We start from the raw sequence: 16,635 nt of genomic DNA, 5'->3' as shown, positions 1-16,635 counted from the left end.
GTTAGACATTATGTAACGATGAAAATATTTTATCGTTTATACTTATTTGTATGTGTTGGACCTTGTATAGAGTACTTAATATGTGTTGGACATTATTGATGTATTAGCCATCTGGAGCATGTAATAATGTCTCTTAAAACCTTAATATGATACTACAGATATTTCTCAATTGATGTATTAACCATCATATTATATAATGCTACAGATATGTCATAATACTAGAGTGTCATTAATGATAAGGTTACATATAGCAGGTCATGTTACCTCAATTTGCTCAGTCAGGTTTTATTATACAATATCATATTAAAACTGTGAACCTAGGGGGCTTCTCTGTTGGTATTTGATCCAACAGACCGACGGCATCTGCTTCGACTATGTCCCTCAGCACCACATAGAGTACATCGCCTAGGACGACGTAACATCCTCGTGTCCATCTCATTCAGAAAACGCGTCATCCTGGGCCGACCTTTTGACACCCATCGCATGTACGGATTCGGTATGAACCGAGGTCCGTTGTAAGCAGGCCATGTAGTGGGATTACCCAGTGGCCTAAACCGTGCTCGGTACACCCGTCGCACTTGATCCATCTTATACACATCATGAACATAAAGTCGCCAATCAAGTCGCTGGTTGGCACAACATGCAAATACATGTCGACAGGGGATTCGGTCCACTTGGAACTCACCACAGTCACATCGAAGGCTACGTAGATCAACTGCAAACTCTAGCCCACTTGGCATCTCACGAACCTCAAAGACCTCATTCTGGCGGTCAAAGCAACTAACCTGTATGTTTCCTGACGCAAGTTGGTTTGCATGCAACTTCGATGTCACTATCTCAGAAAACACATGGCCAGCATTGATCCGGGCTTCCGCATCCGCTCTTTTACGGGTGAACAACTCATTTAGTCTGTAGAATGTTGCCTTCACAAGAGCAGTAATGGGAAGATTGCGGGCACCCTTCAATACTGAGTTGATGCATTCCACTAGATTCGTCGTCATGTGACCCCATCGGTACCCGCCATCAAAGGCCAGTGCGTACTGTTCGCGAGGAATTCGGTCTAACCAGTTTGTGTATGCCTCGCCGCGGTCCCTTAAACGCTGGTAACGCACTTCGTACTCCCGCACCGTCCTCGAATATCCTAGCAGATCAAAGCATGTAGAAAGCAAAGTAATTAAAATCAATAGATTTATTTAAGGCACATCTATTAATAATTTGCTTAAATTTAGTAAATGTTTACCGATGTTAACGACCAATTTTTGTAGGTAAGGTGCCTTGAATTTTCTGAGAAAATTCGACTCTATATGCCTGATGCAAAACATATGAAAAGCTCTAGGAGGTGACCAAGCTCCGTTACTTCGTTCGACAGCTGCATTGATGGACTCGTGCCTGTCAGATATTAGACCCACTCCATCCCGAGTAACAACATGTTGACGGAGGTTACTTAGGAAAAAATGCCATGCATCAGAAGTCTCTCCCTCAACAATAGCAAACGCAATCGGAACGATATTGTTGTTTCCATCCTGGGAAACTGCCACAAGCAGACAACCCTTATACTTTTCGTACAAGTGAGTACCATCCACCTGGACAATTGGTTTACAATGTCTGAATGCCCTAATGCAAGGGTAATAACTCCAGAATACACGATGCAGTACCCGAATATCACCCACCAAGTCATCACCTTGATATGCAGGCATAGTCTCAAAATGGACAACAGCTGATGGCTCCTTGTGACACATGGCCTCAAACCATATAGGCAAGGCTTCATACGATGCTTCCCAACCTCCAAATATTTTTTCTATTGCCCTCTTCTTAGCCAACCATGCTTTTCGGTAACTGACGGTGTAGTTGAATTTCGATTGCACTTCTGCTATTACCGATTTTACCTTTAAGGAGGGGTCAACTTCAACCAGTGGCTTTATTGCTTCTGCAATTATGATAGAGTCCAGTTTTGAATGATCCTGTGAAATGGTGGCTGTGGTACAGGTGTGGCTACCATTATACCTCCTTATAACCCAACAGTACTTCCTGCTGATCAAGCTAACCCTGATAAGCCAATCACACCCTGACCCATACTGTGTACACTTGGCATAAAATGTCAACGGCTCAGACTCATAAACTCGGTAGTCTACACTTCGTCGTATGGTATACTCCTTAACCGCCTTAATAACAGCTTCCCTGGAACTGAACTCCATCCCAACGACGAATTCACCATCTGCGACCATAGGAATTTCTGCTGGGACAAATGCCATAAGATAAATTTCATTAATACGCAGCAAATGTAATAAACCAGTATGCTTTAAATAAAAAATTATCAACATTTTATGATATCACACTAAACAACATAAGCACATCAGCAGCAAATGTAAAAAACCGGACCGGACCGGCCGGTTTGACTGAAAAACCAAACGAACCGTGCCGGTCCGGTCCGGTTCATGCCATTTGAACCGTACAATAGATCGAAGCTGTGCCGATAATTGTTACAAACTCATGTAATTTGCTACAACCATATCTTATACAACATAAATATTATTTCCTAATAAACACATGAAGCATATAAAAGAAAAAAATAAATTCCTTAACGGGTCGAGGACCGGTTAGATCCTGACAACTACGACACAGAACGCATGATTAAATAATGCTAAAAAAAAGGGTAAAATCTTCATAACTCAATCAATGTCTAACTACAAAAACACTTATACCACGATTACGTACCTGCAGTCATATATTCCGGAAATTCAGGAACATGCATGGCTTCCAAGTCTAAAACTCGCATGAATGATGGCTCCTCAAACGGCACTTCGTTTGCAAGTGCATTTGCCACTTCTGTCACATCTGGGCACATGGTTCTCTCACCTTGATCTTCATCACCATCTGGAACAGCAAATTCATAGTTGCTTTCGAACTCTTCTTCACTGTCACTATTATAATCTTCCTGTAGAATATTCCGGTCAGCCTCAGATTGTTCGAACTCAACATACAACTCGATGAACGAGATCTGAGACCGGTTTTCAATATACATTGAAAACATCTCCTGCATGCTTGCATCGTCCGTCACATATTTGGATTGATATTGTACGAATCCACCAAACACCTGTATGGGATATCTGTATAGAATACATGATATATTTCTTGCCCTCTCAGAACCAATTTTTTCACAGATTACTCCTTTTAGCTCCTCAAGTGAAATAATAAAAGGAATAACAATATCTACTGGGCTTTCACAAATAAAGTTTACTCCTTCAGCCGTTTCTAACAAAATCTGACCAAAATAAAATAATTTTAGCAATACTCTGTCACTCATTTTTTTCACTCACTATAACAGAAACATAATCTTAGATACTACATTATCAAAATCAAAACTGAAAAAAAGAGAGAGTTTTGAAGAAGAAGAAAGATGCAGCCGTCGAAGAAGAAGGAATACCCAGTTGCTTTCCCACCTACCAGTTCACTTCACCCTTTTATATCACAACCTTTGAGGAACTCGAACCCTACGACTAGGTTAACTTGAACCGAAAAAATTCATTTCTAAGACAGAACTCGGACCATCCGATTTCTTTGTTTCCTTGCCACAAAACGGAGGGTCCGAGTTCATTGATCACCATTTCATTCTCTCAGCTAAGAACTCGGACCCTGCGACTTTCATACCCATTCCTAAGATGTCAACTCGTTAGGTCCGATTCCTTATACTTGAAGTTCTATATGGTTGCCTAACAAATCGGACCGTGCGATTTGTTTATAAAATTTTCAAATCCTATGAACTCGCACGGTCCGAGTTCCTTCGTCTCAAACTGACAAAAATCTGTCCCACATATATGTGTATTCTCCCCTAACTCCATATCCAAGCATAGCACACACATGCCCTCCATAACGATAAAATTGAGCCCAAGTTGAATGTGACTGCAACGGTGAAAAGTGACCTTAAATTTAACCATGTTTTGTGGATATTATTTGTTACATACTTTGTAATTTTTTCGATAATATTAGAGAGAAAAAATAAAAAAATGTAATAATAGTTTTTTGCTCTTTTAAAATATATCATCTATTTGACATTATTTATTCTTATTTAATCAAATTATATTTTTGTTAGATATATGATTAGTTATATCTTTTTTAGTCGCTTGATGAATTTTTAAAAAAAAATTATTTATGATGACATGTTATTAGAATTTTAATTATGATTAAAAGGACGAATACTAATGTGTTTTTGAAAAAGTAATCAAGGAGTACAACGTTTATTGATATTAAAGATACAAAAAAAATTAAAAAATAAGATATTTAATTTTAAAGTTTAAATTTTAAACTCTATTAAATTCTAAATTTTAAATATAAATTATTAGTATAAAATATAATAACTAGAGTTAAGAAATATGGAATATTTAAGAATAAACTAAAAGCTTGAATCTTTTTTAATGCGAGTGAAATTTGGGAAATGGATATTGGTTAATGAAGTGGTAAATCTAAACCGCTAGCCAAGTCTACCCTAATTAATAATCTATAACGTAATTAACTTAGGTTGGTTAACAAGTAAGTTAATTAATTCTATGAATAAATGATGAAATTAGCCCCTTAAAGATGATACGATCTTTAATTTGATTCTCGAAAAAAAATTTTAATCAAATTTATTCCAAAAAAAAAATTTAATTTAGTCACGTTAGTTTTTTTGTCACTTTCTACGTTAATGGTGTTAAAAGAAGCTAACGTGAAACGTTAAATTACATGTCAGCACACTCTTTTATATCTTAATTGATAGGCAACATAATATTTTTATAAAATTTGGTCAAATTAATCCCTAAATAGCAAACTCTAATTCCAAAATATTGCATATATATCCCTTTCTTATAGAGTGTAGTGGCAGTAGTTCAGACGACAATATTTAATGTCGCTGGCATGATAGTTGGTGAAGATGGAGGCCGCGCGGTGGTGGAACTAATCAACTTTGAGTTATTGAAAATGTTTAATCAACTAGAACGAATCCCTAACCCCAAAAACAATTTTTAATTTCAACCAAAAAACACCAACAAAAAACAGAATTTAACAATGGTACAATCCTAACATGAAGTTCAGTAACAAAAATAAATAAATAAATAAAACTTCATTTCCACAAAAACGAATTCCACGAAGAAAATGCGAATCTTGAAACTAAACAACAAAACAAACACTAAACATAAACAATGATAAGAGAAATTGGTAACTACTGCTCTTTTAATATTCAAAAAAATAGAACCTTGATCAACTTTCATGAATCAACAAAGAGTAAAATCCCAACCATACAATCGGTTTTCAGTTCCAACAAAAAATAAATTTTATCAATGGAACAATATAAACAAAAAATTAGTAACTAGAGCAAAATAAAACATTAAACAACGACAATAATGACCGTTGGTCATGTCTTCAATCACTGCGCTGAAACCATTCCTCATTGGGCGAACTTGCAAACACGTTGTGTCGGATATTTCAATCGGTGACGATAATGAAGGCTTGTTCGTCTTCTCCTCAGCGACGTCAAAAATGAAGTGAAACAGAGACGTTGCACTGGATGCTTCAATTGGTGATGATGATGAAGGCTTCTTCGTCTTCTCCTCAGCAATATCGAAAAGAAAGTGAGAGGGAGAGTCTTGTGAGAGAAACACGGACGCCACACCGGATGCTTCAATCGACGACAAGGATGAAAACTTCTTCATCTTCTCAGCGACGTGAAAAAGGGAGTGAAAGAGAGACTCTTATAAGAGAAACAGGGTCTTGTGTGTGACTGTGAATGAATAGAAATGAGAGAGATCAAAACGACGTAATTTCAATCACTATCCCTCATCCTTAAAAACAACATCATTTTAATTCTTAACGTGCCACGTTAGTTTTCGTTAACGCCGTCAACGTAAAAAATAACAGAAGGACTAATGTGACTAAACTGAAATTTCTTAAAGATGAATTGATTAAAAAAGTCTTTCGAAAATTAAATTAAAAATCGTATGATTTTGCAGGGACCAATTTGACTATTTACTCTTAATTCTATCTACTAATAACTGCTAAGTACTTATTAACTTACTAATTTAGCAAACTGATGACTAACTTAATTGCCAGTTAACATATACACTCATGATGAGGCTACAACCCTCCCCAAGTTAAGCAATCCCTAAAAAGGTTTTTCTTTCTTTATTTATTTTTTTTAAAGGAAATTAGCTTCAAAAAAAAATAGTCATAATTATTCTGGGTTTAATGTTTGTAAAATCATTTAATATTTAAAAATACTTTTACATTTAGAGATATTTAGAGATGGTGAAAACTCAGGTGCAGTCGACTTCACGTGAAATTGATAGCTGATAGCCGTTAGATGAAAACTTAGTCAAAATAGTCAAACTATCTAACGACTCTCAACTATCAACTTCACATGAAGTCGATTACACCTGAGTTTTTACTTTTAGAGATACTTAAATATAAATTACATTACAAATATAGGTCTCTCAACCGACCACATACTATTAATCTTGCAATAATATTTGAAAAATAAAAAAAATTCAACTAAAACTATTTAAATTTATCTTATTTAATATTTATTAATTATCGTTACAATTAATAAATACTAATTATATATATACACACTCCTAACAAATGCTTTTGTTTTCTACTGTTATATGGAAATGCAAAATTCAGCATAATTAGGAAATCAGAAAATTACGCAATACTGTTGTAAATTATGGTGCACAGAGAATAACATAACAATTAAGGGAATAATCAAGTGACCATAAAAAGAGGGAAAAAATAAAAACATTAATTAAGAGGGGAAAATAAAATTCCCAATGATTGACATACAAGAATTTTGGCATGCATATAATGCATCTATGTGGTCCTCTTGATTTCCTAACACTGCAATTCTAGAAATGCAACATGTTTAAAAGAGAAATAAGTGTTAAAAGAAGAGATTCTCTCATTATTCTTTCTTTATTCCTCTGCCACAGACACTCAATTCAAGTGAAAAGACAATATATATATATATATATATATATATATATATATATATATAAAAGGAAGTATATATATGTAGATGATTTAACAGTAAAATTCCTATCTACTAAAACATTATGTTATATGGCTATATTGTAGATATGATTATATATTCCTTTTTTAAAAAATAATTTTAAATTTTTTAGACCAAAATAAACTTAACATATTTTGCAATTTAAGCATTATTTTATGACTCAAGAGAAGAATATAATTAATTAATTTAGTTTTCTTTTCATGTCACCCCTTTAATTTTTTCCCATTCCTCCAATGGTGCAGGTTCTTTAGGTTGAATTGTCACATCAGTATGTTTGTAAAGATTATTTGAAAAAGGCTTAATGTTTTGAGTGGGTGGAAAGGGATCAGAATCTAGTTTCTATGTCTTTTATTTTCTTGTCTACCAGATTGTGAATTTCTATTTTTTATTATTTTTTTTATTATTATCTCCAATATTGATAAGGATACCACCCTGGAAAATGATAAATTCCAACATGAATATTTTGCATCAGCAAGCTAGACAAGAACTAGTTCTAAGGTATTATACTATAGAATTTTTTTTCTTTTTAAAAAATACTTGTTTCCAGACAATTGTTGAAATAAATGCTCTTATTATGTAATAATGTTCTAACTGCATAAAATTATGTTTTACAAATTAAAAAACAATTTAGATACTAAATATTTTTTAGAATACTACTATATATAGTCAGTAAATATTATTATTTTTTGTCAGTATTTAGTCAATAATAATTTATACTCATATTTACAAGAATTTTAATTTGCACATAAAAAACATATAGTTTGTACCTGTATTTACCATAAAATTTTACATACATGAATAAATCAATACAGTTTGCACCCATAAACTAGTAAAATTTATTTGTTAAAGATAATTTAGTATTTATGTTAGTCAAAGATGACAAAAAATACTAAAAATTATTAATTCTAAAATTTTTTTCTTTTCCAAAAATTCATTATTAATCAGATAGTTAAATATAATTTAAATGGTATTTTAAGAGAATTATCAACAAGTTAGTTTAATTACCTGTAAAAAATAATTACCACATTAAGTATTGGTAATGTTATAATATAGTGTTTGAAAAAGAATGATTGTTTAATTAGTAGTAGAGTATAAATAAGAGTAATAAAGACTGCTTCTTTCAAATAATAATAATAAAAAAATAATGTAGATTACTACTTGAAAGAAATGTAAATAAAATGTGGCTTAATAACCAAGCAAAATAATATTGTAAGCTGAAAAAGTTTTACTAAAGAGTAAATAGTAATACTGCAACTAATAATACTTGATATAAATATATATAACAATATAATTTGTACCACCCCAAATAGGTAGAAAGGAGAAAAATATCATGTGCCGCAATTCCATTGTTATTCCTAAATAGAGAAATGTAACTTTCACAAGCTGTAAATGATGCATGAGCATCATAAATGCTTTTCTTGGATATTTTTAGAGAGAATTGATAATTTTTGTTTGATAATTATGTGTTTTTATATATTATTCAATTAGTATTTTGAGTGTTTTAATTTTTTGATAATTATAGGTAAATAATAATAAAAAAGGAGCAATGCATGAATAAAGAGAGTTAAAAAAAATATCTTTCAAAAAGCAGAAAAATTGGCGTGCAACACAGAGTAAAAGAGCGTGTCACACGCCTAAATGATTGAAATAACTAGGAGAAGTTGACGTGCCACACACCAGTTCTAAAGCATGGTACGCTGGGCCAACTTCTCAAAGGTCCCCAAAATACACAATTCAAGATTAAAATTAGTATGCAACACGCCAGACATGGGCACACCACACGCCAGGGGGCGTGCCACATGCCAGGCATAGAGCGTGCCACTGATGATTAGATTTTTGACGGTTTAGAATTTTACAAATGAAATCTCGTTGCAAGTATAGTTTCTAAACCAATCAATAATCCTTTCATACAAAAAAGTTGTTTGTCACTAGTACAAACCCCTAAAATTTATAAACCGAAGTATTCAAACCTCGGGTCGTTCTCCCTAAGAATTACAATAAAGTGTCTTGTTATTGGTTGTGAGTTATTTTGGGGTTTTGATATGAAGCATGAAAGATAAATAGCAAGAAAGTAAACTAATGACTAAAAAGGTCTTGGCGAGGGTTGGTGATCAAGGATCTCTATGCTAATCACTAACCACAATATGAGAATTGGCAATGATTAATCTCATTAAATCATCCTCTAACTAGTAGTAAAGGAAAGTCAAATGAGCTATATCAATCCTAGTCCATAATTCCTAACTCTCCACTAATTCAATTAGTGAGAACTAGAGTCAATGGATCCCAATCATCAATCACTTGGACACTAGTAACTCAAGAGTTCCTAAGTTACCTTTCCAAGCCAAGAGTATAAAATTCTACTCTAAAATCCAACCAAGCATTTCATCAAACACTTGGAAGGTATAAAAGAAAAGCATAGTAAAATTGCAAGAAAAGTAAATCTACACTACTCAATTGTAAGGGATTAAACAACAACAAATCAAATGAACATAATTATTATGAATTACCTTGAATTGAATTGAAAGAGAAAGGAAGGAACAAAAGTAGATCTACAATAAAGTATGAGAACAACATAAAGGAAATTACAAGAAAAGAATAGAGGAAGATGAATGTAACAACAAGGAATTGAAAGGTAGAAGTAGAAGAAAGCAAAGATTAAAACCTAGATCTAAGAACTAATCCTAATCCTAATCCTAAAGAGAAGTGAGAGCTTCTCTCTCTAGAAACTACTTCTCAAACTAAATTAAAACTAATGGTAACTAACATATGTTTTCCTCTTCACTCCTTGGGTTAAATAGCATCAGAAATGAGTTGGATTGGGCCCACAAGGCTTTAGAATTCGCTGGCCACGTTTTGCTTTAAGTGAACCAGGTGGCAGCAACGGCGCGTGCGCGCCACCATACATGTAGTAACTATGGCAAATCTTATATCGTTTCGAAGCCCCGGATGTTAGCTTTCTAACCCAACTGGAACCGCATCATTTGGACCTTTGTAGCTCAAGTTATGGTCGTTTAAGTGCGAAAAGGTCGGCTTGACAGCTTTCCGGTTCTTTCATTTCTTCATGAGTTCTCCAACTTTTCATGCTTCTTTCTTCATTCTCTTGATCCAATCTTTGCCTCCTAAACCTTAAATCACTTAACAAACATATCAAGGCATCTAATGGAATCAAGGAGAATTAGATTTAGCTATTTTAAGACCTAAAAAGCATGTTTTCACTCTTAAGCACAATTAAAGGAGAAGTTATAAAACCATGCTATTTCAATGGATAAATGTGGGTAAAAGGTTATAAAATTCCCTAAAATCAATACAAGATAAACCCTACAAATGGGGTTTATCAACCTCCCCACACTTAAACCAAGCATGTCCTCATGCTAAAATCAAGAGAAAGCAAAGGGATCAACATTTATTCAATGAAAACTAACTAAACGCAATCTACCTATATGCAACTATCTACATGAATGCAATTGCTTGGTCAAAATAAATTAATTCCCAAGAAGCATATATAAGCACAAGGGCAAAAGGTATTAACAACCATGCCAAGGCACAATTGAATTGAGCTATTAAATATTTTTACAAACTTGCATGAAAGGAGATGATCATTGGTGGAAACATGTAATTGAGCATCAAACCCTCACCGGATGTATTTGCACTCTATTCGCTCAAGTGTTTAGGGTTGATTCACTCAATTCTCTCCTAATCATGCTTTCTAAGATTTGTTTTTCTTCTAACAATCGACATATATTTCATGCATGCATACAAGTATCATGAGGTCTTTTCTTTAGGTTGTAATGGGGCTAGGGTCAAGGTAGGATGCATATTTGGTTAAGTGAGTTTGAAATTTGAATCTTTGATAAGCTTAAACTTCCCACCTAACCTATGACATCCTATACAATTAAATTCCAACCTAACTACCCATTTTTCACTCTTTCACATACTCATGTATTTCTTTTTAATTTCACAACACTTATGCATTGGTTTTATTGGACTATACTTTGATTTAGGGCATTTTGTCCCCTTTTTATTCCTTTCTTTTTTTTTCTTCTTTTTCTTTCTTTTTCTATATATTTTTTTCCATATTATTTTTTTTCTTTTTCTTTTGTTTTTCTTATTTTTTTTCTATATACAAGAATCTCAATGCATAAGGTTTTACATTTGATCAATACATGAGTATGTATACAATTTCCAATATTTTCAATAACAATACAAAATTACCCTTTTATTCACCCAATGTCCCAAGGTTCCCACACTTGAATGATACTCACACACACTAGCCTAAGCTAATCAAAGATCCAAATTAAGGATATTTATTGTTTTTTGCTTTAAGGCTTGTAATGTGCTAAAATTAAGAACAAGTGGGGTTAATCGTAGGCTCAAATTGGCTAACAAAGGAATATAAAAGGGTTGGCTATTTGGATAAGTGAGCTAATGAAATGATGGCCTCAATCATATAAATGCATGTATACACAAAATAATGGACATAAAGAATCAAATAAATCAAAGATTACATTCATAGAAAGAGAATAATGCACACAAGAAGGAAAATAAGTGGTTATAGGATGTAACCACACCATTAGGCTCAAATCTCACTTGCTTGTGTTCTTAGCTCAAAAATATGATCCACATATATATATATATATATATATATATATATATATATATATATATATATATATATTTCAAGCAAGTTCTATGAAAAGTTTTCACTCAAATCAATTAAGGTGCCCTATAGATAGAAATCTTGAAAATTTTCATTATTTTGACTAAGCTTATTGTGTATACATATGCAAAAATCAAGAGAATGCAAGCAAAAATCCTAAAATCCTATAATGAAATGCAAAAGTGTTGGGATTAGAAACTTGTCACCCAAAATCGTCGAACGGTCGGACGACCTCTCCACACTTAAAAGTTTGCACCGTCCTCAGTGCACTCAAAGATGAGCAAGGGGGTACGACGACTCTCAGGATTGCTACGTGTTCTTAGTCTTGCTTCTGTTATTGCTTGTGGTGCATTCATCATGAAAAACAAAAATATAACACCATAAGGTAGGGTAATACAAAAGCAAGGAAGCATAATTGTTGGAATGAGGTAAATCACTAGAATTGAGTGAGTGAATTAGTGTGACATTAATGACAAATAAGTGTGTGAATTCTAAATTGCGCGGTTTAGAACACACATTAGCATAAAAGTTATGTCACAAAAGAAGCATGCACTTTACTCATTCTACTATGCTTGAGATGCTTTAAGTGAACTTGTAAGGTAAAACAAGCATTAAAGAAGCATGAAAGCATTCAAGCCAAACACATATGGATGCATATAATCATAAAATACAATGCATTAAGGTAAATGCACAACATCATCCATCAAGAGGTTGCCTACTCACAAAATAAGGCTCAAATCATATGGTGGCCAAATCATGTAATTCAAGAAGAGTTACAAGTTCGAAGGCAATTCTCATCACTTGGTATTTTTCAAAAGATAAGCATGAAAAACTCAAGACCAAGTAGCAAAATATAACCTCAATTATAGGATCCAACAAAGATTATCTAAAAACATTAACGCTGAATTAGCATTTAGGCAATAAGGGGGAAGCAATGCATAGTAAACAAAGTCAATAATCCAACACTTATGATGAAAAGAGAGAAAATAAAATGAAAACTAAACTAAAACTAACTAACAAACTAACCGACTAACTAATTAACTAACTAAAATAAATGGTTATCCATGGTGTTTGGAAGTGTTGGATGAGGGGTAGGAGGAGGGAAAAAGAAAGGAGGAGGAAAGAAATAGAAAGAGGAGAAGAAAAGAAATGTGGTGAAGGAAGAAAATCCACGCGTACGCGCGCATGCCGCGCGCGCGCGGATGGTTTATTTCGAGAGTGGCGCGTACGCGTCATGTGCGCATGCGCGCAAGTGGGGTTGTGCCAAAGGCACAACGTTGGCGTGGCGTAGGCATAACTCTCTGGAAAATGTATGGAATGTGAAACTTCTCAATCCACGCGTACGCACGCATGGCGCGCGTGCGTGGCTGGTCCAAAATGCATGATGTGCGCGTACGCGTGAAGTGCGCGTACGCGTGGATGGTGCTCTGTTTTTCAAAAATTTTTTGCTATGTTTTTGCACCAATCCAAGCATTCTAAACCTCCAAGCATCTACCAAAATACCATAAAACCTTATTTGACATGATAAAATACTAATTAAACTCAACCAACTAATCTAAACATGAAATTAAGCTAGTTCTACCAATATGTACAAAAAAAGAAAATGAAAGGATTTTACCATGGTGGGTTGTCTCCCACCTACCACTTTTGTTTATTGTCCTTAAGTTGGACTTATGGGGAGCTCCTCTCAAGGTGGCTTGTGCTTGTATTCATCTTGGAACTTCCACCAATACTTGGACTTCCAATAAGCTTCATTATTCAAGATTAATATCTCCAAGCTTTGATGGAGTTCTTCACAAACCATAGGCTCCCAATGTTGATCCTCATGTGTTTCCGGATCCCATATTTTGTCTTCACACCCATCTCCAAGTTGATTATCATTAATCCATGTGGGTGGTGAGCAAGGTGAATTCTCAACAAAGTGACCAAACATCCTTCTAGGCCCATGTATTCTAGTTATACACCAACCTTTACAATTAATAAGCTTTGAGCATGCAACCATAATGAACCTAGAATGATATTTCAAACCACTAACCATCTCCTTTTTATTCTTAAAGCCACAAATATGTCTTAGTTGACCATCCGTCTTAAGCAAACCATATTCAAGGGGAATAATAAAGCTTGAGCATAAGGAATTTACCCACTTGAATGAGAGAATGGATGGTGGTGGCTTGGGGAGAGGTATCTCCAATGTGCTTGCAAGCTCTACTCCCTTGTTTGCTTCCTTGTCAATCACTACCTCTTCATAAACTTCTTCATTCTCAATCCTTTGTTCATCAACTTCATCTAAATCCTCTCCATCACTCAAGTCATAATTGGGAGGTTGAGAGAAATCTACCTCCACATCACTTTCAAATTCATTGGGAGAAGGTTCTTCAAGTTCAAAGGATTCACCACCAAGAAGATTGGATGCATGATCTTCATCACCACGGAAACTCAACTCTTGCTCCATTCCTTCCAAGTCTTCATATGGAATATGCCTTGGAGGTTGTGCACATTCCTCCTCAACATCAACCTCAATCTTCTTGGAGGGGTTTTGTTCAACTCTAGGTTCCCATGGAGGTTCCGCATCTCCTAAGTCTTCAACCACTTCTTCCTTTTCTTCAATAGTCATAGGCTTCTCCAATTGTTCTAATACAAAGTGGTATTCCTCATTTTCCACCGGAGTTTCCAATCTCTCCTTCATACTATGCTCTTTAATTGATTCTCCACATGTGACCATGGGAGTGCTTTGAGTGCTCAAGCATTGGGAGGCTAAAGTGCTTACTACCTTGGTCAAGGTAGCCATAGATTCTAGTATTGCCCTTTGCATTTCTCCTTGCCCTTGAAGTATAAGGCTAAGGATTTCATCCATTGAGGATTGGAGTGGATAAGAGGGTTCATTGTCTTGGAGAAAGGGTTCATTATAGGAAGGTGGTTCTTCTTGGTAAGGTGGTGGTGTGTATTGAGGTGGTTCTTGGGAGTAGTAATCTTGAAATTGTGGTTCCATGTATGGCTCATATGGTTCAAAAGGAGGTTGGTATGGTGGGTAAGGATCATGGTCATATGGAGGTGTTTGTTGAAAATAGGCTTGTGAGTGTGGTTGAGGCTCATGTTGAGGATATGACTCATAGGCATATGGTGGTGGTTCTTGAAAGTCACAAGGAGATTCACCATAGCCATTGGATTGGTATGCATCATGGAATGGCTATTCTTCATAGTGCATTGGTGGGGGTTGTTGCCATGAGAATTGATCATAAGCATATGGTTCCTCCCACCTTTGGTTATCCCATTCTTGATACACATTCTCATTATAGTTCTCATCACCTACAACATAGTTGTAATTACACTCATAGCCAAAGTGAGAATTCATGGTAGCAAGAGAAAATAAGAAACAAAAATTAGTAAGAAATAATGAAACAAAATACTAAGACTAGCAAAAACTAACAAGTAATCCAAAAATCAAGCTATTCACAATATTCACATATATACAATAACCAATAACACAACACCATTGCAAATCCCCGGCAACGGCGCCATTTTGATGATTAGATTTTTGACGGTTTAGAATTTTACAAATGAAATCTCGTTGCAAGTATAGTTTCTAAACCAATTAATAATCCTTTCATACAAAAAGTTGTTTGTCACTAGTACAAACCCCTAAAATTTATAAACCGAAGTATTCAAACCTCGGGTCGTTCTCCCTAGGAATTACAATAAAGTGTCTTGTTATTGGTTGAGTTATTTTGGGGTTTTGATATGAATCATGAAAGATAAATGGCAAGAAAGTAAACTAATGACTAAAAAGGTCTTGGCAAGGGTTGGTGATCAAGGATCTCTATCCTAATCACTAACCACAATATGAGAATTGGCAAGGATTAATCTCATTAAATCATCCTCTAACTAGTAGTAAAGGAAAGTCAAATGAGCTATATCAATCCTAGTCCATAAGTCCTAACTCTCCACTAATTCAATTAGTGAGAACTAGAGTCAATGGATCCCAATCATCAATCATTTGGACACTAGTAACTCAAGAGTTCCTAAGTTACCTTTTCAAGCCAAGAGTATAAAATTCTACTCTAAAATCCAACCAAGCATTTCATCAAACACTTGGAAGGCATAAAAGAAAAGCATAGTAAAATTGCAAGAAAAGTAAATCTACACTACTCAATTGCAAGGGATTAAACAACAACAAATCAAATGAACACAATTATTATGAATTACCTTGAATTGAATTGAAAGAGAAAGGAAGGAACAAAAGTAGATCTACAACAAAGTATGAGAACAACATAAAGGAAATTACAAGAAAAGAATAGAGGAAGATGAATGTAACAACAAGGAATTGAAAGATAGAAGTAGAAGAAAGCAAAGATTAAAACCTAGATCTAAGAACTAATCCTAATCCTAATCCTAGAGAGAAGTGAGAGCTTCTCTCTCTAGAAACTACTTCTCAAACTAAATTAAAACTAATGGTAACTAACATATGTTTCCCTCTTCACACATTGGGTTAAATAGCATCAGAAATGAGTTGGATTGGGCCCACAAGGCTTTAGAATTCGCTGGCCACGTTTTGCTTTAAGTGAACCAGGTGGTAGCAACGGCGCATGCGCGTACTTTGCGCGTGCGCGCCACCATACGTATAGTAACTATGGCAAATCTTATATCGTTTCAAAGCCCCGGATGTTAGCTTTCTAACCCAACTGGAACCGCATCATTTGGACCTCTGTAGCTCAAGTTATGGTCGTTTAAGTGTGAAGAGGTCGGCTTGACAGCTTTCCGGTTCTTTCATTTCTTCATGAGTTCTCCAACTTTTCATGCTTCTTTCTTCATTCCCTTGATCCAATCTTTGCCTCATAAACCTTAAATCACTTAACAAACATATCAAGGCATCTAATGGAATCAAGGAGAATTAGATTTAGCTATTTTAAGACCTAAAAAACATGTTTTCACTCTTAAGCACAAT

General features: G+C 34.7%; 1 protein-coding gene across 1 annotated transcript; it reads right to left on the bottom strand.

Moving 5' to 3' along the window:
* Window positions 1-317: 317 nt before the first annotated feature.
* LOC130948886 (uncharacterized) lies at window positions 318-5,684 on the bottom strand. Its single transcript, XM_057877756.1, has 4 exons — window positions 5,433-5,684; window positions 2,716-3,094; window positions 1,241-2,233; window positions 318-1,141 (listed from the first exon to the last, which is right to left on the bottom strand). Exons 1-4 carry the CDS (start codon window positions 5,682-5,684, stop codon window positions 318-320), a joined length of 2,448 nt encoding a protein of 815 aa, XP_057733739.1.
* Window positions 5,685-16,635: the final 10,951 nt, after the last annotated feature.

This window comes from Arachis stenosperma, chromosome 9, assembly GCF_014773155.1.
Source record: "Arachis stenosperma cultivar V10309 chromosome 9, arast.V10309.gnm1.PFL2, whole genome shotgun sequence".
Taxonomy (NCBI): Eukaryota; Viridiplantae; Streptophyta; class Magnoliopsida; order Fabales; family Fabaceae; genus Arachis; species Arachis stenosperma.
The sequence above is the reverse complement of the archived record's forward strand: the minus strand, read 5'-3'. Positions and strand labels throughout refer to the sequence as shown.

Excerpts from the sequence above, each read along its gene's own strand:
- LOC130948886 (XM_057877756.1), bottom strand. The coding sequence starts at position 5,684 with ATGAAGAAGTTTTCATCCTTGTCGTCGATTGAAGCATCCGGTGTGGCG. Across the intron at positions 3,095-5,432 it reads CCGACACAACGTGTTTGCAA|GTGTTTGGTGGATTCGTACA; the intron begins GTTCGCCCAATG and ends TATCCCATACAG. Across the intron at positions 2,234-2,715 it reads TCCGGAATATATGACTGCAG|AAATTCCTATGGTCGCAGAT; the intron begins GTACGTAATCGT and ends TTGTCCCAGCAG.